At 39.1% G+C, this 24,447-nt stretch overlaps 1 protein-coding gene across 6 annotated transcripts in view; it reads right to left on the minus strand.

The window, feature by feature from the left end:
• Window positions 1–797: 797 nt before the first annotated feature.
• klc1a (kinesin light chain 1a) overlaps window positions 798–24,447 on the minus strand; it is a 72,835-nt gene continuing 49,185 nt past the window's right edge. For 3 of the 6 annotated variants that reach the window (XM_061987465.2, XM_061987463.2, XM_061987464.2), the window contains exons 14-15: window positions 16,058–16,194; window positions 11,824–12,499 (exon numbers count right to left, since the gene is read on the minus strand). In XM_061987465.2, the coding sequence (XP_061843449.2) occupies window positions 11,824–12,499; window positions 16,058–16,194 (813 nt within the window). Of the gene's footprint in view, window positions 1,294–5,463; window positions 5,531–11,823; window positions 12,500–16,057; window positions 16,195–24,447 lie in introns of those variants that run through there. The other 3 variants (XM_061987466.2, XM_061987468.2, XM_061987469.2) reach the window with 3 other exon arrangements.

The raw sequence follows: 24,447 nt of genomic DNA on the forward strand, positions 1-24,447 counted from the left end.
ATACAATCAAATTATATATATATATATATATATATATATATATATATATATATATATACATATATATACACATATATACATATACACACATATATACATATACACACATATATACATATATATACACATATATACATACATACATATATATATAAATACATATATATATACAGTATACACACATATATACATAAATATATATATATGCATACATACATATATATACACATATATACATACGTATATATAGACATATATATACACATATATATACATACATACATATATATACATACATACATATATATATATACATATATATATATACATACATATATATATATATACACATATATATACATACATACATATACATACATATATATACATACATACATATATATATATACATCTACACATGTAGACATATATATACACATATACAAATATACATATATATATATATATACATATATATAAATATATATATATATAAATATATAATATATATATATAAATATATAATATATATATATAAATATAAATATATATAAATAAATATATATATATAAATAAATATATATATATTTATATTATGTATATATATATATATAAATATATATATATATATATATATATAAATATATATATTATATATATATATATATATATATATATATATATAAATATATATATAAATATATTTATATTATATATATATATATACATAAATATATTTATATTATATAAATATATATATATATAGATATATATATATATATAATCTAATTGGAGTCATGAGAGGAAATCCATTTTTGGTTGCAGTCCATGCAAAGATGGGACCTTTTAAAGCGGGCGTGCAGTCTTCAGTTTTGAATAGGCTCCATCACTATGGAGAAGCATGAACTAGTACACCACGCCAAGCGCAACTAGCGAGTCAGTGCGTCAAACTACGACAGGTGAAAGTCCTGAGAGCGTCGTCCTCGTGTGCCTTTGAGCAACACAACACCTTCACATTCCCCAGCAACATGTAAACACCAAAAAAAGGGACTTTTCAAAGTAAAAGCCCAAGACACGCATGACTGACACGGATCTACCTTTTGAACACGCGTCACAGGTGTTTCCGATTACGTCCTCACAGAACCGCCTCAAACAAAACATTCATATTTACAACCACCAGGGGGGGCGGGGGGGGCTCCGTCAGTCTGTCCGTCACGCCAGCAGACGTCAACGCGCCAGGTCAGTGTGACTGGCGCTCAGGTCGCGACTCTTTCTCAGACCATTATTTGGCTCCTGAATGAAAGCAGACCCAATTAAGATGACACGCCAACGCATTCAAAATGTATTTACAATAGCATTGCATTAAAAGTAAACAATAACTAAGGCGGTTGACTCAGTGGTGCTAACATGCTAATGCTAACGTGCTAATGATTTTAAGACAAAAAGTGTTCTGTTTGTGTTGTGTTGTGTTTGCTCGGTACTCGTATTATCTTTTAACCTGCCCATTGTACAGCACTTTGGCTGCCCCTGTGGTAAATGTTAAATGTGCTTTATAAATAAAGTTGATTTGATTTGACTTGAAGAAAAATGGGCTGCATGGTCGAGTCACCAAAAAGTTCAATTTTGGTCTCATCACTCCCAATTACTTTGTTCCAGAAGTTTTGAGGCTTGTCTCTGTGCTGTATGGCGTAACGTAAACGGGGTACTTTGTGACATTTGCGCAGAAATGGCTTTCTTCTGGCGACTCGACCATGCAGCCCATTTTTCTTCAAGTGCCTCCTTATTGTGCATCTTGAAACAGCCAAGAGTAAACAGTTGTTTGCCAATAAATAGCTTCTCACAACCTTTAAGCATGATGTCCCTCCATCAGTGTGTGAATGTGTGTGTGAATGGGTAAATGTGGAAGTAGTGTCAAAGCGCTTTGAGTACCTTGAAGGTAGAAAAGCGCTATACAAGTACAACCCAAACAACCCATGAGTGGAAGATGTGTTATCATTCATATTCTCTGAAGAATGGCCAAGAAATCATAAATTCTCCCAGGGTATGTAAACTTATGAGCACAACTGTAGTCGCCTTACACACAGTGTACAGGAAACTGTTTTATAATGTCAGTGCATACACACTGTATGACTATATAGTCTCCTTACACACCTTGTACAGGAAACATGATGTGGCCATGTTAAATCATTTGAAAAGCTAGTTTAATGATGAGCTGACCACAGTAAATGATCTGGCTGGCTATTTTCATGACGTGGTATGCCACATTAAATCAAGTGGCAAGCCGAATTAAATAATCTGGCATGCTACTTTAAGAATTACAATTAAATAGATTGAAAACATTTTTTTTTTTTTACAAAATGCAATATTGTGGGAAACATTTATTTTACAAGAATTGTGTAAAAATATTTAAAGAAAAAAAAATTCAGATAAGTGTAATTTTACAAAATTTACCATTTCACAGGAATACACTGTGAATTTTTTTATTTTTAGAAAAACGCAATTTTGTGAGAAAAGCAATTTTACAAGAATTGCATATAAATATTTTAACAATAAAGTTGTACATTTTTATAGAAAAAGGCATGCCATTTTACAAACCCCGTTTCCGTACGAGTTGGGAAATTGTGTTAGAAGTAAATATAAACGGAATATAATGATTTGCAAATCATTTTCAACCCATATTCAATTGAATTCACTACAAAGACAACATATTTGATGTTCAAACTCATATAAACTTTTTTTTTTTTGCAAATAATCATTAACTTAGAATTTCATGGCTGCAACATGTGCCAAAGTAGTTGGGAAAGGGCATGTTCATCACTGTGTTACATCACCTTTTCTTTTAACAACACTCAGTAAACGATTGGGAACTGAGGAAACTAATTGTTGAAGCTTTGAAAGTGGAATTCTTTCCCATTCTTGTTTTATGTAGAGCTTCAGTCGTTCAACAGTCCGGGGTCTCCACTGTCGTATTTTACGCTTCATAATGCGCCACACATTTTCGATGGGAGACAGGTCTGGACTGCAGGCGGGCCATGAAAGTACTCGCACTCTTTTTTTAACGAAGCCACGCTGTTGTAACACGTGCTGAATGTGACTTGGCATTGTCCTGCTGAAATAAGCAGGGGCGTCCATGAAAAAGACGGCGCTTAGATGGCAGCATATGTTGTTCCAAAACCTGTATGTACCTTTCAGCATTAATGGTGCCTTCACAGATGTGTAAGTTACCCATGCCTTGGGCACTAATGCACGCTTATACCATCACAGATGCTGGCTTTTCAACTTTGCGTCGATAACAGTCTGGATGGTTCCCTTCCCCTTTGGTCACGATGTCCATCTTAGATGATCTCGGGCCTAGAGAAGCCGGCGGCGTTTCTGGATGTTGTTGATAAATGGCTTTCGCTTTGCATAGTAGAGCTTTAACTTGCACTTACAGATGTAGCGACAAACTGTATTTAGTGACAGTGGTTTTCTGAAGTGTTCCTGAGCCCATGTGATGATATCCTTTAGAGATTGATGTCGGTTTTTGATACAGTGCCGTCTGAGGGATCGAAGGTCACGGTCATTCAATGTTGGTTTCCGGCCATGCCGCTCAAGTGGGGTGATTTCTCCAGATTCTCTGAACCTTTTGATGATATTATGGACCGTAGATGGTGAAATCCCTAAATTTTTTGCAATTGCACTTTTGAGAAATGTTCTTAAACTGTTTGACTATTTGCTCACGCAGTTGTGGACAAAGGGGTGTACCTCGCCCCATCCTTTCTTGTGAAAGACTGAGCATTTTTTGGGAAGCTGTTTTTATATCCAATCATGGCACCCACCTGTTCCCAATTAGCCTGCACACCTGTGGGATGTTCCAAATAAGTATTTGATGAGCATTCCTCAACTTTATCAGTATTTATTGCCACCTTTCCCAACTTCTTTGTCACGTGTTGCTGGCATCAAATTCTAAAGTTAATGATTTGCAAAAAAAAAAAAATGTTTTATCAGTTTGAACATCAAATATGTTGTCTTTGTAGCATATTCAACTGAATATGGGTTGAAAATGATTTGCAAATCATTGTATTCCGTTTGTATTTACATCTAACACAATTTCCCAACTCATATGGAAACGGGGTTTGTACATGTTTCAAGTCAAATATAGTGTAAACAAATATAAATTATTTTTTAAATATTTTTTAGAAATATTCTGAAAATGTAATTTTAACAGACAAAATTATGTAATTTACAAGATTAAAATCAGATATTCTATAAAAAAAAAAACATTTTGAAAAACTTTTGTAACATATCAAGATATTGATTGTCACTGCACTATGATTATGTGGGAATATTTTGAGAAAAATAAATTTATAAGAAACATTTCAAATAACTTGTGAAAAGACTCATTTTAAAAAACGCAATATTGTGCTGGAAAAAAATATTTTCCAAGAATTTTACAACATTTTTATGTATATTTTTTTTTAGAAATATTCTGAAAAAAATTTAATTTTAAAAGACAACATTATGTTAGGGCTGCAACTAACAACTCGTTTGATAATCGATTAATCTGTCGATTATTAATTCGATTACTCAATTAATAATCGTATAAAAGAGACAAACTACATTTCTATCCTTTCCAGTATTCTATTGAAAAAAAACAGCATACTGGCACCATACTTATTTTTGATTGTTTCTCAGCTGTTTGTAAATGTTGCAGTTTATAAAGGTTTATAAAAAAAAAATAATTTTAATTTAAAAAAAAGTAGCCTCTGCGCATGCGCATAGCGTGGATCCAACGAATCGATGACTAAATTAATCGCCAACTATTTTTATAATCGATTTTTAATCGATTTAATCGATGAGTTGTTGCAGCCCTATGTAATTTACATGATTAAAGTCAAGATATTCTATTAAATAAAAACATTTTGAAAAACTTTTGTAACATATCAAGATATTGATTGTCACTGTACTATGATTATGTGGGAATATTTTGAGAAAAATAGTTTTGAATTTATAAGAAACATTTCAATTAACTTGTGAAAAGACTCATTTTTAAAAAAACCGCAATATCGTGCGGAAAAAAATTATTTTCCAAGAATTTTACAAAAATATAAACTCATTTAATAATATGTTTCCTAAATTAACTGTCAATAAAATTAAAGTGCAAAAAATAAAAATACAGCTTCACCACAGTTGTCCTAATTTTTGCACTTAATAAACTTCTTTATGGCTTCAGCTCCCGACTTGTTCACTTTGTTTGATATTGTCATTACTGCCACAAGTGGTGGAAAAGTGTATTACAGCTAAGTACTGCCGCGGCCCATACGGACCACATTGCTATATTCTGTCCGTATGGTTCAGAAACACTGCTCTAAAGCACCAAAACATGTTGTTGCTATCAAGACAGCGGCAGATCAAATTTGTAAGAAATAAGCGCATTCCAGTACACGGTCGAGGGGATAAAAAAAGTCATGGAGGCCTGCTTACTTGGTAGTGGTCAGCGAGTGCCTCGTCGGCCACGTTTAGAACCCCCAGTGAGCTGGCTCGCTTCAAGCTGCACACCGTGTGGCGCCATGCGGGGGAAGTGGGGGGGTGATGTCAATGAAGGGTCAGAGGTGAGGTGGTGGCGTGAGGGTAGAACATGAGCTATGGTTAATAACATCAATGGTGGACCAAACAGTTAGTTGTAATGTCAGTAGAACTATTCCAAATGACAAGACTACAAATCTATCAATGACAGGTGAAGATGAGGAGGAAACTGTGCTGCCTAGATGATGAAGTGCCAGGGACACACAGGAAGCAGGAAGTGAAACCAGAGAAATCACAGCAGACACGCACACGCACGCCGACAGTGAGACATGCTCCTCAAATGACATTTATTCGTCTGAAACCAAAAAATAAACAGCCATGCACTTTCAAAATAAAATGCACAAAGGAAGCCAAGATGTGAAACAAACCAAAGGCCACACAGTAGAGTCCGGGGCGAACGTTCATATATGAAGTCTGTGACGTCATAAAATAACCCCAGGAAGGTGCAATAAATAGATATTAGTGGAGATAAGGGGGCTTTTAACACTAGAACTCCCAGAGTTTTCTTACTCCCAGACGGTAGTTGAAATGTACCACTCAATGACCGACATTTAGCCATCTTTTTTTATAAAAAATATTTTTCTCACAGTATATTTGCATTTGATCCTGTAAAATTGCGTACTTTTTTCCTCAAAAAATAGAAACTTTTCTTAAAATATCTCTGTCAGAAAAATTGTATGTGAATTATCAAAAAAAATTCCGTTCCCCGAGTTCCCAATGAACAGACAAGAGGCTGTCTTTGTTGCACCAAGCCAAAGGCTTGTAAAATTTCATTGTGTACGATGGGAAGATCTATTTTGATCCAAGACCTGCCCAAGCTCGATCCAGGACCAGTCCAAGCCCTAGGCATCTTTTTCTTTTGGGTTAATGTGACCGAAAACAATGGTTGTTGTTCCTTTAGAAACAGCTGTTATGTAAACAGGGAAAGTCCAAATAAAAAGAGGTGGCGTACAATCTTTCGCCAGAACGTGCTGGAGATCTGTCAGAAAAATTGTATGTAAATTATCAAAAACATTTCCGCGAGTTCCCAGTGAACAGACAAGAGGCTGTGTTTGTTGCACCAAGCCAAAGGCTTGTAAAATTCCATTGTGTACGATGGGAAGAGACGGGAAGGGGTTATCTATTTTGATCCAAGACCAGTCCAAGCCTTAGGCATCTTTTTCTTTTGTGTTAATGTGACCGAAAACAATGGCTGTTTACACATACCCCCCATTCCTTTAGAACAGTGGTTCTTAACCTGGGTTCGATCGAACTCTAGGGGTTCGGTAAGTTGGCCGCAGGGGTTCGGCGGACCCTCCGCCGCGGAGGTCGAGACACACCCGACTCATCGTGCAAATAAAAACTTCTCCCTATCGGCGTATTATGGACACGGCAACAGCAGAAGTCACACTGATTTGCAGGTGTGTAATTTGTTGTGAGTTCATGCACTGTGTTGGTTTTGTTCTTTGAACAAGGTGATGTTCATGCACGGTTCATGTTGTGCACCAGTACAAAAACATAACTTTGTCTTGAATTTGAAAAAAATATATATATATATATGTCACTTAAGAAGGGTTCGGTGACTGCGCATATGAAACTGGTGGGGTTCGGTACCTCCAACAAGGTTAAGAACCACTGCTTTAGAAACAGCTGTTATGTAAACAGGGAAAGTCCAAATAAAAAGAGGTGGCGTACAATCTTTCGCCAGAGTGTGCTGGAGACTGCACAAGAGTACAGCCCAGACGTTTCTCCTCAAATTGAGCCAAATTTAATTCTGTCTCTGTTTAATTCCTTGCTTCTTGTCTCGTTTAATAGAGGTCATCAGTGTTTGAACCTGACAATCTCATTTTCCTCAGGTGGGTATTTGTTTTCCACCCAGGACAAGGTGTAGCTCCACAGTTCCACCAGACCACCACCCTCGTTACTCACTCGGATCGTGGCATCGTCTTCATCACGGCCAACCTCAGATGCCAGTCTCGCTGACAGGCTTCTTGGTTCCAACTTTAAGGCTTCCTGGATAGCTCCTTTGAGGGCCACCAGATGACTGATCTGTCGCAGTCCACTCCCATTTCTTGGGCTTTCCTGACCCCCTTGGGGTGGCTCCGTCATCGTCTGGTTTTCTCAGCTTTGCATACAATGGCCGTGCATACCTCTGGTAGCCAGGAACCTGGTCTCACATAGTTACACAGACCTAGCGCTTTCTGGAGAGCATTGATAGAAGTTGGTGCTTCTCACTGCTCAACTTTGGCTCTATATTCCTGAAAGCCCCAGGTCGTCTGCTACATGAAATCCCAAATAGCTCTCTTGCTTCCTTGTGACCTGGCATTTCTTGAGATTCAGCTTAAGTCCCGCAGCGGTTAATCTTACAAGCACTTTATCAAGACTGTCTAGGTGTTCTTCTTCAGTGTCGTCTGCGATGAACACATCATCAATGTAGATGGTCGCTCCTAGACCATCCAAAATGTCCATTACTGCTGACTGGAAAACATTCGGAGAGTTTTTATAACCCTGGGGAAACCTTTCCCCACACATAAGCTTTTCCTTTATGTGTGAACGCTGTCTTGGTGTGCGATGTTCTGGACAGCCTGAGTGAAAAGAATCCATTAGCCAGGTCAATGCATGATTTGAAGGTTTTCAGCCGCAGAGTCTTCAATGCCCGCTGCTGGTTTATCAGGCTGGTCTTTTTAGCGATGGTTCTTCAGTTGAGGGCTTTGAAGATGATAACCGGCCTCCAACCGCCTCCTGTCGCTTCAGGTTTTTTAACTGCCTGTATCGGGCTGTTGGTCTGGGGGTTTGGTTCTTCTCTATTACTCCGAGCACCTTTAATTCCTCGACTATTAAATCCATTTCTTGCACTGTTTCAGGGTTAAGGGGATACTGTCTTACGACTGGATGCATTCCCCCTTCTATGGTGTGGACATATTTCGTTCCCAAATCCCAAGTCATTTTTGAACGTTGCTGTAGATATCATTTTCCTCAGTCTCTCTTTTCCTGCCAAGGACACGTCGCTCTCGGCTAACATCTTTTCTGTCACGGCTGGAATATCCACCGCCTTGTACCAGGTTCCTCCCACTGGTGCTGCTGGCAGTCTACAGAGCCGTGCCTGCAGTCGTCAGCCGACCCAGGACCCCTATGATCCCCTTCCAGACTCCATAGGGGCATACTTGCCTACCTTGAGACCTCCGAATTGAAATAAGGTGGGCGGGGTCGGGGCCGGGTTAAGGGTGAGGAGTATATTTATTGCGGAGTATATTTATTGCTACAATTCACTGAAATTCAAGTATTTCTTATATATATATAAATAAAATAAATACTTGACTTTCAGTGAATTCTAGCTATATATATATATTTATTTTATTATATATATATATAAATTAAAGAAATACTTGAATTTCAGTGTTCATTTATTCACACATATACACACACATAACACTCATTGTTGTATTTGAAAGTGCACTGCTTTGCAGCCAGTAGCACAGTCTTTGAAGGAGCATAAGTATGGGCAGCATCTGTGAAATTTAATTTGCAGGGGAGGAGTGAGTTTAGGGTTGAATGGTCCATCCTCGTTCTATTCTCTTGTCAATCGTCGTCGCCATGACTGTCTCTTCTTCGTTCTTCTGTTTCGACTTCTTGTTGTTGTGTGCGCAGTTGTGCACTCTCCAAAAGCCGTAGATGTTATGACGTGACTGGGCCGGCACGCTGTTTATATGGAAAAATAGCGGACGTGACGACAGGCTGTCCTCACTCAGGTCCGCATGGACCTGGAGGGGGCGTGTGCCTGTTGTCCGGCTGGAAATCGGGAGAAATTCGGGAGAATGGTTGTCCCGGGAGATTTTCGGGAGAGGCACTGAAATTCGAGAGTCTCCCGGAAAATTTGTGAGGGTTGGCAAGTATGCATAGGGGACCTCAGTAATAGATCCGTCTGCCAGTTGAACTTTGAGGCATCCATTAGACTTTTTTTACGGGTCATGGACACCTCAGCCCCTGTATCCACTTGGTAGGGGACTCCATCTATGTTTGTGTAGATTTTGTCCTCCACCCTGTACACGTTCCAGGGTGACCCAAGCCTTTGCGGCCATCAATTCTCCGACCCTCCGTTGGCAAACTTCCTTGCTTCACGGAGGGCACTTTTCCGTTCAGGTGTCAACTTGTTGTGTTCCTCAAGCAGCAGGTAATCCCCTTTCTTCTGTGGCGCTTTCGCTCGCTCTGATGGTGGCTGGTCTCGTTCCCTCTGTGGCGGACAATTCGAGGGCCGCTGGTGCTGCTCCTTTCGAGCTGGTCCCTTCTGCTGGTTGTAGTTGCGGTCCCTCCTGGTCCCTGCCGGCGCTGGAGCCCTTAGTGTCGCTGGTGGCTCCGTCTCTACTCCATGAGACACCGCCTTTCGCAGGGCACCTTCAACTCGCTTCTTTTCCTGGAAATGCCGCTGCCGCTGTATGTCCCAGTTCCGTACAGCTTCGTCCATCTGCTCCGGCGTGGTGGTACTCAGATCCATCGTCACAAAGTCCATTTGATCCCTCAACCCCCCGGTTAATCCCCGGAGAGTTTTCACCCACTAGGCCAGAGGTATCGACTTCCTCAGACTGTACCAGACTTGCTTCAGCGGCTGACCCTTTTCAAGCTGTTTTCGAGCCAACTCCAGCTTGGAGTCCACATCGTCCGCCCCTTCTATCCCCATCCGCCGACAGTGCTCATTTGCTGTCGGCTCTGCACTCAGGACCTGCCCTGTGGTGCTTATCAACCACAGCCGCTGCGCCTTGTCATTGCTCGTTGCATTCTTGACTAGTGACCAGCTGCTCTTCAGATATTCCTGCATGTCTTGCTCCTTCCCCGAAGGGAATAAGCGGTAGAAAATGGATGGATGGATGGTCTTGCTCCTTCTCTCTGGCCGGCACCAAGTGTTTCACCTTCTTAAGTTCAGTATATCCCATTGATGCATCTGGCATGGAAACACTCCGTCCCAGAGCTGGACGACTGGGTGGAGGGAGACTGTCCTGTTGTGGTGGATCAGCTTCTTTCTCCTCCTCGCTGGCCCATATCTCCGGCCACTTCACCTCCAGCTCTTTAGCCTCCTAGTAGGCCGCCTTCTTCAGCCGTCGGAGCATCACATCATGAGTGATGACCAGAAAGGATGTTCTGAAGTTGCTTGTCAGGTCTTTCGCCGCCCAGGGGGAGCCAAAAAAGGGGGCTATCAGAAAATTAGCCCACTCACCTTGGCTCGCTCTAAATTTTAGAGCAGGCCTGGGAAATTATTTTGACTCGGGGGCCACATTTAGAGAAAAAAATGTGTCTGGGGACCGGTATACCTACTTTTAGGGACACTAATACAAAACTTCACAATAATGTCTGACTGAATGCTAAAAACGTTATGACAGACCGTCGTAAAAAACGTAATGGAATTTTACATTTTTCTATGAACTATAAAACAATGAATATTGACAAAATATGAATGTCACACCCCCTTTCGATCGACATATTTTACAATCAAGTGAAACGCAACAAAAATGCAACAAACAGTGAAATATGAACGCGAAGGGTACACAATAAACCCACCTACAATCTGATATATCACTAAGCTTCAGAACTTTGTTGTGAAAAGCTCCTTCCACCTCTGTGGAAACGCTTCCCGTCCACACTGCTTGGTGCCTCGTCTGAGCTGCTGTGACGTAGATTACCAGAACTAATTAGATGACCATAGTAACTAATGATTACCATAGTAACTGGTATATCATTAATAAGCGCAGATTCCAACCATTGAAATACTTTGTATAGTTCAAGACTTACGGTCATTAGAAAACATCACTGCACATCATAATGGCAGCTACACTTTGTATCTTAAAGATCTAAAAAAATTATCTGGGAATGTCCGGCGGGCCAGACTGAAAAGCTTAACGGTCCGCATGTGGCCCCGGGCCTTAATTTGCCCAGGTCTGTTTTAGAGTCATGTCTTTGCCCAGATCACTCTTCCAAGCCTCTGGCACATTATGATCCGTTTGCCCTACTTCAGGCATGTAGGTTATTCTTCCATCTTTGGTCTCTATGGTCCCAAGGCTAAGGTCTCTAGCCATCTTTTCTGAAGTTTTCCCCACCGAATACATGGGAACCGTCTTAACTCCCACTCTTTTTCCTGACCTTAGCTCTACGGCCTGGGTCAGGTTTCCCATTAACCGAGTCCTCTGCTTCCTCGTCTGATGTATTCCGCGCGTCGAGAACACCCCTTCGCCAGCCTTAGGCTGCGATCTACAGAATGGCGTTGTGTCTCCTGGTGATGGGTAGTGTGCATCAAATCGTATATAGCCCCTCAGTCTTTCTCAGCGGTCTCACCAGCGCCTCTCGGCGCTCCTGGTCTTGCTTCTCGGAGGTGATGATCACGATCTCCTTTACATGTTCCCAGACTGGAGTCATTCCAAGATAGGTGAACACCGCTCCGTTTAGCCCTCTGGTCACCGCCTCCTCTACCACATTCCACGGCAGGTTTCCAGACCTCAACCCATCGAGGCAGACAACGACCCTGTACATTTCCAGCCTGCCGGCGTACCGTATTCCTTCTTCCAGTGCTTCCTCCATTATATACATGTCACACCCCTCAGAGCCGAATCCTTTTAACAGCAAATGTATCATTCCATAGTAAGCTGACTCTCCTCCACTCGTCATCTGACCGTCATAACGGCCCCGGCGACCATCTCCTCGTCGCATCGCCGCCCTCTCTTTCTCATATCCTTTGCCCACAATCGAGACTAACTGTACCTGAAACCTCTTCAGGTGAGGATTCAGTTGGGAGTCGGTCAAGATCAACAGTCCATGACCATCCAGGTTCCAGGGCTCCCCTACATAACTGTAGACCGTTATGCCAGCTTGACTTTTCAGTATCGTTGCACAGTCAGGTATGGGTCTCAGATCTGGGAGCACCCCTGTTCCTTCTTCTGTCTTTACCACATTCTTCTTACTTCTCTTTTTTCTTAAAAAAAAAACACATTTTCACAATATATTCACCTTTAATCCTGCAAAAATGTCCGTTTTTTTGGTAAAATTATAACTTTTCTCAAAATATTCCGACAATTTTTTTTTACACTGACAACTTTTTTCTCACATAACTATTTTTTTTCAGGAAAAAACCCCAAAACATTCATAATATATTTTAGTTTAATCTTGTAAAATTACATAATTTTGTTTTGTATATTTTTCCCCTCAGAATATGTATGACTTTTTCACATAATACTGCAACTTTTTTCATAATATATTTGGCTTTAATCGTGTAAAATACATACTTTTGTTTTTTTCTTTAGACTATTCCTAAAAATCCTTGTGACAACTTTCTGTCACAATATTGCAACTTTCCTCTAAAAACAAATGACTTTTCACAATATATTCGACTTTAACACTCTAAAATGGCATATTTTTTTTCCTGTAAAAATTTTACTTTTTTCCTCAAAATATTCTGCCATTATTTTTATTTTTCCAATAACAGCTATTTTCCACACAATATTACAAAAAACTTTTTTCATAATATGTCTGACTTTTATCTTGTAGAATTACATATGTAATAATTTTATTGTATTTATATTCCTAAAAAATCTTGGATGACAATGTTTTCTCGCAAGACTTAAACTTTTTCTAAAAATCCTAAATTATTTTGACAATTATTATTTTTCTTACAATTTTACTTACAATTTTTTTTTCTTTAAAAAATACTTTTTCATTTATTATATTTTAATTTAATCTTGTAAAATTACATAATAATATTCCTAACAAATTTTGTAGAACAACTTTTTCTCACAATATTGAAAAAAAAAGACTGTTTTCACAATAATCCTATGATTTTTTCACAATTAATTGGACTTTAATCCTGTAAAATGTCATATTTTTGTCTTGTAAAATTGTAACTTTAAAAAAAATATTTTGACAATTATTACTTACTATTTTTTTTTTTTTTTTTTTTTTTTAGAAAAAAACAGTAAATACTTTTTCATAGTATATTTTAATCTAATCTTGTAAAATTACATTATTTTGTCTTGTACCTTTTTCCCCTCATAGAATATTCCTAAAAAGTATTGTATGACAACTTTCTGTCACAATATTGCAACTTCTTCTCTAAAAACAAAAAAGATTTTTCACAATATATTCGACTTCAATCCTGTAAAATGGCATATTTTTTTCCTGTAAAAATGTAACTTTTTTCTTCAAAATATTCTGCTATTATTTCTTTTTACAATGAAAGCTATTTTCCTCAACATTCAAAGTGTTTCCCCAACCCAAAACGAAACTTTTCATAATATATTTGACTTTAATCTTGTAGAATTACATAAATTTATGCAATAATTCTATTGTATTTTCCCCCCCAGAATATTCAGAAAAATCTTGTAGGACAACATTTTCTCACAAGATTGAAACTTTTTCGATAAAAAACAAAAACATTTTGTCACAATATATTCGATTATAATCCTAAAATATTTTGACAATTATTTATAATTTTTCTTACAATTTTACTTTACTATTTTTTTCTTTAAAAAAAACTTTTTCATACCATAATTTTATTTAATCTTGTAAAATTAATATAATTTTGTAAATGTGATTTGTAATTGTGATATGTGATTTTTTTTTATCCCCAAAATAAATCTTGTTGGACAATTTTATATCACAATACTGAAAAAAATACTTTATTCACAATATATTTGATTTTAATCCAATGACTTTTTCACAATTAGTTTGACTTTAATCCTGTAAAACGGCATACTTTTTTCTTGTAAAATTGTAATTAAAAAAATTATTATTGACAATTATTACTTTTTTTTTATTTTTTTAGAAAAAAAAATAGTAAATACTTTTTTATAGTATATTTTAATTTAATCTTGATTCTGTCTTGTAATTATTTTCCCCCAGTCCAATCTTGTAGGCCACTTTTTTCTCACAATATTGAAACATTTTCTACAAAATATATTTCTTTAATCAAATTACTTTTTTCACACTTAATTGGACTTTAATCCTGTAAAATGGCATTATTTTTTCTTGTAAAATTGTAACTTTTAAAAAAATATTTTGGGACAATTGTTATTTTTCTTAAAATATTACTTTTTTTTATTTTATTTATTTTTTTACAAAAAAATAGTAAATACTAATTTTCATTTAATCTTATAAAATTACCTAATTATGTTTTGTAATTTTCCCCCCCAAGAATATTCCTAACAAATCTTGTAGGAAAACGATTTCTCAAAATATTGAAACTTTTTCTAAAAAAATTGTTTTCACAATATATTCGACTTTAATCCTATGACTTTTTTCAAAATTAATTGGACTTTAATCCTGAAAATTGGCACAATTTTTTCTTGTAAAATTGTAATTAAAAAAATTATTATTGACAATTATTACTTTTTTTTTTTTTTTTTTTTGAAAAAAAATAGTAAATACTTTTTTATAGTATATTTTAATTTAATCTTGATTCTGTCTTGTAATTATTTTCCCCCAGTCCAATCTTGTAGGCCACATTTTTCTCACAATATTGAAACTTTTTCTACAAAATATATTTGACTTTAATCAAATTACTTTTTTCACACTTAATTGGACTTTAATCCTGTAAAATGGCATTATTTTTTCTTGTAAAATTGTAACTTTTTAAAAAATATTTTGGGACAATTGTTATTTTTCTTAAAATATTACTATTTAAAATTTTTTTTTATTTTTTAGAAAAAATTAGTAAATACTAATTTTCATTTAATCTTATAAAATTACCTAATTATGTTTTGTAATTTCCCCCCCAGAATATTCATAACAAATCTTGTAGGAAAACGATTTCTCAAAATATTGAAACTTTTTCTAAAAAAATTGTTTTCACAATATATTCGACTTTAATCCTATGACTTTTTTCAAAATTAATTGGACTTTAATCCTGAAAATTGGCACAATTTTTTCTTGTAAAATATTTGGACAAATATTTTGACAATTGTTTTTCTAACAATATTACTATTTATTTCTAAAAAATGTTTTAAATGTTTTTATTTTAATTTAATCTTGTAAAATTACATAATTTTGTTTTGTAATTTTTTTCCCTCCGAATATTCCCAAAAAATTGTGTGACATCTTTTTCTCACAATATTGCAACTTTTTTCAAAAAGCAGAAGACAGTGTGCTAAGGTGCCAACGAGATGGCAGGGAGCTGAGAAGAAATGGCTCCTACTGTGTGGAGCTATTGCCTCATTTACAGAAAAATGGTGACAAGCCGGAGTTAATCAGCCACTTGGCTGCCTTTTGGGAGTTCTAGTGTTAAATGAGTGCAGGTCATTAAGCACGGTAGCCGTTGGATAGTCCCATTGCATCAGGAGCAAAATGCTTTGTCAGCATTCTAGTGTCAAAGTAGAGAGCGATACAAAAGGAGAAGAAGAGGCCTCCATTGTTTTGTGTGCAAACATCTTCACCAGCAAACCCCTTCTTTTAGTTTTTGGGTGAGTGCGTCAGGCGCCGCCTTCAGGCCCAGTGCGCCGCTTTGCTGCCCCGGGTGTCTCGGGTGGAGGTGGATAGTTACCCGGGGTTTTTGGGCTCGCTTTCTCGAGACGAGCCGCCGCCGCCTTTCAGCTTGCGCACGAGCTTCTCGCTGCTGCGGCGAATGGATGCTCGCAGTTTGCTGAAGGAGCCGCTCCTCTTCAACGCTCCCGAGCCGTCCTGGGGGGACACGCCACACCCAAATCATTAGCAACACATTTGTGTACCATACGGACAAAAGTGTTGGGATATGGCAGTGTTACTGAAGCAAAACAAGATCTAAATCCGCGTAATCAGATGTGTGTGTTCTAATTTTGTGTGTCTGTGTTTGGATTTGTGTGAGTTTTTTCCTCCTGGCGGGGTGTAACAGAAAATATTTGAGAAGCACTGTATTACATGCACACCCAAATATGATCACGCACACACAAATCTGACTACGCATGCACAGATTGTATTGCACGCACACACAAATATGATTACACACAACTCTTAATACGGACACATTGTATTACACACACACATAAAATGATTACGCACACAAAGATTGTATTACAAACCCCGTTTCCATACAAGTTGGGAAATTGTGTTGGATGTAAATATAAACGGAATACAATGATTTGCAAATCCTTTTCAACCCATATTCAGTTGAATGCACTACAAAGACAACATATTTGATGTTCAAACTCATAAACTTTAGGTTTTTTTTGCAAATAATAATTAACTTAGAATTTCATGGCTGCAACACGTGTCAAAGTAGTTGGGAAAGGGCATGTTCACCACTGTGTTACATCACCTTTTCTTTTAACAACACTCAATAAACGATTGGGAACTGAGGAAACTAATTGTTGAAGCTTTGAAAGTGGAATTCTTTCCCATTCTTGTTTTATGTAGAGCTTCAGTCGTTCAACAGTCCGGGGGTCTCCGCTGTCGTATTTTACGCTTCATAATGCACCACACATTTTCGATGGGAGACAGGTCTGGACTGCAGGCGGACCAGGAAAGTACCCGCACTCTTTTTTTACGAAGCCACGCTGTTGTAACACGTGCTGAATGTGGCTTGGCATTGTCTTGTTGAAATAAGCAGGGGCGTCCATGAAAAAGACGGCGCTTAGATGGCAGCATATGTTGTTCCAAAACCTGTATGTACCTTTCAGCATTAATGGTGCCTTCACAGATGTGTAAGTTACCCATGACTTGGGCACTAATGTACCCCCATACCATCACAGATGCTGGCTTTTCAACTTTGCGTCGATAACAGTCTGGATGGTTCGCTTCCCCTTCGGTCCGGATGACAAGATGTCGAATATTTGCAAAAACAATTTGAAATGTGGACTTGTCAGACCACAGAACACTTTTCCACTTTGCATGAGTCCATCTTAGATGATCTCGGGCCCAGAGAAGCCGGCGGCGTTTCTGGATGTTGTTGATAAATGGCTTTTGCTTTGCATAGTAGAGCTTTAACTTGCACTTACAGATGTAGCGACAAACTGTATTTAGTGACAGTGGTTTTCTGAAGTGTTCCTGAGCCCATGTGGTGATATCCTTTAGAGATTGATGTCGGTTTTTGATACAGTGCCGTCTGAGGGATCGAAGGTCACGGTCATTCAATGTTGGTTTCCGGCCATGCCGCTCACGTGGAGTGATTTCTCCAGATTCTCTGAACCTTTTGATGATATTACGGACCGTAGATGTTGAAATCCCTACATTTCTTGCAATTGCACTTTGAGAAACGTTGTTCTTAAACTGTTTGACTATTTGCTCACGCAGTTGTGGACAAAGGGGTGTACCTCGCCCCATCCTTTCTTGTGAAAGACTGAGCATTTTTGGGAAGCTGTTTTTATACCCAATCATGGCACCCACCTGTTCCCAATTAGCCTGCACACCTGTGGGATGTTCCAAATAAGTGTTTGATGAGCATTCCTCAACTTTATCAGTATTTATTGCCACCTTTCCCAACTTCTTTGTCACGTGTTGCTGGCATCAAATTCTAAAGTTAATGATTATTTGAAAAAAATATCAAATATGTTGTCTTTCAACTGAATATGGGTTGAAAAGGATTTGCAAATCATTGTATTCCGTTTATATTTACATCTAACACAATTTCCCAACTCATATGGAAACAGGGTTTGTATTACACACACATACAAACGATTACGCACACAGATTGTATTACACCAGGGGTCGGCAACCCGCGGCTCCGGAGCCGCATGCGGCTCTTTGATCACTCTGATGCGGCTCAGCAGCTTACTTGCTGAACCCCCCAATTTTCCCGTGAGACTTCCGGATTTCAGTGCCTCTCGCAGAACACTCCCAGGATTAATATTCACCTATTTTCACCCTTACAGCTATAATAAGGGCGTGCCATGATGGTACAACATTTGGCGCCCTCTACAATCTGTATTAACAGCGTGCCAGCCCAACACTTGTTATACAATATACATCTTCTGCTTGCACACGTACGTGATAGCAAGGCATACTTGTTCAACAGCCACACAGGTCACACTGACGGTGGTCGTATAAAACAACTTTAACACTCTTACTAATAATGCGCCACACTTTGAACCAAAACCAAACAAGAATGACAAACACATTTCGGGAGAACATCTGCAACTTAACACAACATAAACACAACAGAACAAACACCCAGAATCCCATGCAGGCCTGACTCTTCCGGGCTACATTATACACCCCTGCTACCACCAAACCCCACCCCCACCCCAACCCTTCTCCCTCACACATCACCCCACGCCCCTCTCTGTGAGTCGGTTGAGGTGGGCGGGGTTTGGTAGTGGGGGGTGTATAATGTATCCCGGAAGAGTTAGGGCTGCATGGGATTCTGGGTATTTGTCCTGTTGTGTTTATGTTGTGTTACGGTGCGGATGTTCTCCCGAAATTTGTTTGTCATTCTTGTTTGTTGTGGGTTCACAGTGTGGCGCATTATTAGTAAGAGTGTTAAAGTTGTTTTTTTTATACCGCCGCCGTCAGTGTGACCTGTGTGGTTGTTGAGCAAGTATGCCTTGCTGTCACCTACGTGAGCAAGTGGAAGCCCCATACAACGTGTGGCTGATCAGGCACGCTGGCTGAAGTGGGTGCTATATGCTGTACCATCACGGCACGCATGACGCTGAGCCATTCATTTAAAACCCGCGTGCCGCACCAGCTTTCAAATTCCACATAAAGGTGTGAGCAGCGTGTCTGAGACCCCTGGTTTATACATAGCACAAAGCAAAAAAAAATTTTTGTATGCAGTGTTATTTCATTTAAAATTTCAAAAAATTTTGCGGCTCCCATTGTTTTCTATAATTTGTGAAACTGGTCAAAATGGCTCTTTGACTGGTAAAGGTTGCCGACCCCTGTATTACACGCACACACAAATATGATTACACACACAACTCTTAGTACGGAAAGTAATTTTTTCTTCCTCGGGGGGGGGGGAACAAAAATATTTGAGAAGCACTGTATCACATGCATGCCCAAATATGATCACGCGCACACAAATCTGACTAGGCATGCACAGATTGTATTGCACACACACACACAAATATGATTACGCACACAAAACTCTTTCACCGGAGAAACGTAGCAAAACGTCACGCGGAAAAAAAGACAGCCAATGGAGGTGTCCTGCTTTACACAAATCCAAATACGGACACACGTGTATTTGTATTTTTGTACACAAAAACATCAAAACACGGAGAGACCCGCAGACAAATCATAATACAGACAGACAACTTAAAACAACTCTGATTACACACACACACACACACACACACACACACACACACACACACACACACACACACACACACACACACACACACACACACACACACACACACACACACACACACACATTGAGATACAGACACACACATCAGTACACAGACAGGTGAATTGGACTACAGACACACAGATGGAGATACATGTTTGCAAATAATTTTTGCGACAACAATACTTCCATACTTGGCTCTGAACGAATGAATGCAAGGTCGGACTTAACACTTTGGCGAAAACCCTGTTCTGTTCCCCTGTCTATAAAAGGTATGATTGGGGGAGTTTATAGGTACGCCGCAGAAGAAGACGACTAAGGATGGAGTTGGTGCCACCTTGTTAACATCCTACCTCCGCTGCAGATTGGTACGCAATAAATGTGAAAGCCTGTTTCTCGCATTTACTCTGTAATCAGGGGCGGTATAGCTCGGTTGGTAGAGTGGCCGTGCCATCAATTGGAGGGTTCCAGGTTCGATCCCCGCTTCCGCCATCCTAGTCACTGCCGTTGTGTCCTTGGGCAAGACACTTTACCCACCTGCTCCCAGTGCCACCCACACTGGTTTAAATGTAACTTAGATATTGGGTTTCACTATGTAAAGTGCTTTGAGTCACTAGAGAAAAAGCGCTATCCATCCATCCATTTTCTACCGCTTATTCCCTTTTGGGGTCGCGGGGGGCGCTGGAGCCTATCTCAGCTACAATCGGGCGGAAGGCGGTGTACACCCTGGACAAGTCGCCACCTCATCGCAGGGCCAACACAGATAGACAGACAACATTCACACTCACATTCACACACTAGGGCCAATTTAGTGTTGCCAATCAACTTATCCCCAGGTGCATGTCTTTGGAAGTGGGAGGAACCCACGCAGTCACGCTATTTAAATATAATTTACTTCACTTCAAATACAAGCGGTCACGAAATACGAAGTATTCGCCGTGGGCGTGGCCATCTATACGTGCAGGGCGCCACTCTGAGGACCCGCCTGGAGACGCTCTTGTGGAACCTCAAATAAACAAAACTCGACGTAAATAGGAAAATAGAGCAGGATTGTAGTGAGAAAATAGAAAATGTTGATAGTAATAAATAATATTAATAGACAGTATTTCCCTCCCCAAGCTGATAAGATACAAATAACTTTCTGCTTCTCAAGACCAATATAGATCATTTCATATGTTATATTTCCTTTCATTTTGATTACCGTATTTTTCGGACGGATTATAAGGCGCACAATAATGGTCTATTTTTGATCTTTTTTCATATATTAGGCGCACCAGATTATAGGGTGCATTAAAGGAGTCATATTATTATTAGAGATGCCGATAAATGCTTTAAAATGTGGTATCGGAAATTATCAGTATCGGTTTCAAAAAGTAAAATGACTTTTTAAAACGCCGTTGTACGGAGCCATACATATCCGGTAAAACACGGATATGAACCCAGTCAGCAGCCCCTCCCCTCTCGCCTCCCCCACACACAACACAGGAGTTGACGACTGCAGCATGAGAGGTTTACTGGCGACGCTTGATGACCTCGTCAAACCGCCGCGAGCGGAGCATAACAACAGCAAGAGTGTGTTGTTGCCGGTGCTGTAGCCGTGGCTAACAAGCGAGCTCGCTCGGTGACTGACTAACGACACCATGTCTATGGTTTGGGATTAGGGATGTCCCGATCCGATATTTGGATCGGATCGGCCGCCGATATTTGCCAAAAAATGCGTATCGGCAAGGCATGGGAAAATGCCGATCCAGATCCAGTTTTAAGAAAAACTCCAGTCCGTTTTCCAACGCACCAATTTAAATAATACATTCCACTTTTCTGCTGTTCCCTAATTTCCGTTCCGCATTTTCCAGCACACCTTCAACACATCCACAGGTCTGTGGATTCTCACGCAGTTGCTTTTAGCTGCTGGCATTACACGACAGGCTCTTCTCACTCTTTCCTGTGTCTCCCTCTCACAGACAGCAAGCGCACCTTCTTACACACGTCACATACTGTCGAGTCATACGTCATATACGTATACGCCCTCGCGCAGCATCAATGCTAACGTTAGCTGTGATGCTAGCGCAGCCGTGCGAGCAACGTTCCCTATAAGGTGCGCGCCTGTGCAATTGCGCACTGCTCAAGCGTCCTCTGCGCACGGCAAATCTATGCCACGCACAAAATCAAAAAAAAAAAAAAAAGCGCATAACAATTTTCATCACACGGACATGACAGAGAAAACAATTTTCGTCATCATTGTTTAAATATTGTAACGTCTGTCGAGACGCTTATCTCCATTCGGTTCCACACCATCAAAATGCCGAGGCAAACATTTCCAGATCAACACCGTATGAAAAAAATAGTGATTTTTTTAGTTGTGATTACCTTCTCTGCATGAAAGTTTAAAAGTAGCATATTTTAATGCAGTATGAAGAAGAATGTTTTAATGTAGACACATAGAATCATCATACTGCTGTGATTATATGCATCAAGTGTTCTTTCAAGGCTAAGGCAAAATATCGAGATATATATCGTGTATCGCAATATGGCCTTAAAATATCGCAATATTAAAAAAAGGCCATATCGCCCAGCCTTTGTTTCAATGATGCCATTTCTGTTTGTCATGTATAATTTTGTCTATTTTGTGTTTATCCTTGAATAAACAGGTCAGTTTATTGTTACCAACCATTGTGTATTATTCAAACTCCCCTAATTCAGCTGGCTAGTTGTTATCAAGAGTACTAAACCCTTTTCAACATGATTCTGACAACTAAGTAGGCTAAATAACTTTAAACTTGAATACATGCTCGGATAGGCCAGTATCGGTATCGGATCGGAAGTGCAAAAACAACATCGGTATCGGATCGGAAGTGCAAAAACCTGGATCGGGACATCCCTATTTGGGATTATTTTAAAGTGTGTCTGACGGATAAAAAAGTTGGTAGGAACCAGGACGTCTTTGGTTAATACGAGCAATTTGATCTCCCACCTCTTCAAGAATCATAAGGAGATACACGATGAATACAAGCGGAAGATGGATGAAAAGCAAACACCGAAAAAAAGTAGTACCACACAGTTGTCGCTTAAAGACTCCGCCGAGAAAAAACAGAAATACAACAAGGCGCACACTTTGCAGTTTGCAGTGAACGGAGGTGCCCTGTCTCAACGCAGCATTTCAGAAGCTCCGGCTGACTGAGAATTGATTACGTGGACCCCGACTTAAACAAGTTGAAAAACTTATTGGGGTGTTACCATTTAGTGGTCAATTGTACGGAATATGTACTGTACTGTGCAATCTACTAATAAAAGTTTAAATCAATCAATCGGTCAATTGTACGGAATATGTACTGAACTGTGCAATCTACTAATAAAAGTTTCGATCAATCAATCAAAACTGGTAGGCCACTTCAAGCACTCACCACCAGCTTGCAGCACATTTGTGTTACTCATACAAACACGTTAGAGCAGGGCAGATTGAGCCCAGTTTATAAATTCTCGTTATACAGTATGCCAGGTAGTCTTGCACTAAATGAAGACTATGTTATTGTTTACTTTATTACTCTAGTATACTCTGGACTGAAGCTGTGTGCCTTCTTTGTTTTTGTAGCTGTTGTCTTGAGGCATGTTTAAAAAAAAAAAAAAAAAAAAGAAAAAAAAAAAAAAAAGAATAATGCACTTTGTGAAAGTCAAAGTATAGTATTTCCCATAGTTGTAGTGGGTATCAGGATTATCTCAGGGAGAGCATATCCCAAATTCCAAGCTGCTGTTTTGAGGTATGTTAAAACAAAATAATGCACTTTGTGACTTCAATAATAAATATGGCAGTGCCATGTTGGCACTTTTTTCCATAACTTGAGTTGATTTATTTTGGAAAACCTTGTTACATTGTTTAATGCATCCAGCAGGGCATCACAAAAAAATTAGGCATAATAATGTGTTAATTCCACGACCGTATATATCGGTATCGGTTGATATCGGAATCGGTAATTAAGAGTTGGACAATATCGGAATATCGGAAAAAAAGCCATTATCGGACATCTCTAATTATTATAATTTTTTTTCTACATGTAAAACACTTCCTTGTGGTCTACATAACATGTAATGGTCGGTCTTTGGTCAAAATGTTGCATAGATGATGTTTTACAGATCATCTTCAAGCCGCTTTCTGACAGTCGCTTCCGGACGCGCCGATTGTGGGCTCACCTTCGCCAGCGTCTTCTCCCCGTCATCTTTGTTGTAGCGGTGTAGCGTGCAAGGACGGGAGTGGAAAAAGTGTCAAAAGATGGAGCTAACTGTTTTAATGACATTCAGACTTTACTTCAATCAATAACGGAGCAGCATCTCCTCATCCGGAAACATGTGTCCCGTGAAAAACCGTCCGACCGGAACTCTCTAATAACTGAAGTTCCTTGGGTGAATAATGTAAACTCACTACACCGGTATGTTTTAGCACTTTCATGGGGAGTTTACTGACAGATATAAGTAAGAACTTTACACTACTTTATATTAGAAATGGCAACAGCGGAGGATGAATGTCCCATAACAAGAAGATAGAGAAAAAGAAGAAGCTCATCGACTACGGTGTCGGCACGGACTACAAAGGCGGACGCGCGCAATTTTTCAGCATTTATGCAGATCCCAAATACACATCAGCAGGTACCAGGTCAGGAAAGTTGCTTTTG

This window comes from Nerophis lumbriciformis, linkage group LG26, assembly GCF_033978685.3.
Source record: "Nerophis lumbriciformis linkage group LG26, RoL_Nlum_v2.1, whole genome shotgun sequence".
NCBI lineage: Eukaryota > Metazoa > Chordata > Actinopteri > Syngnathiformes > Syngnathidae > Nerophis > Nerophis lumbriciformis.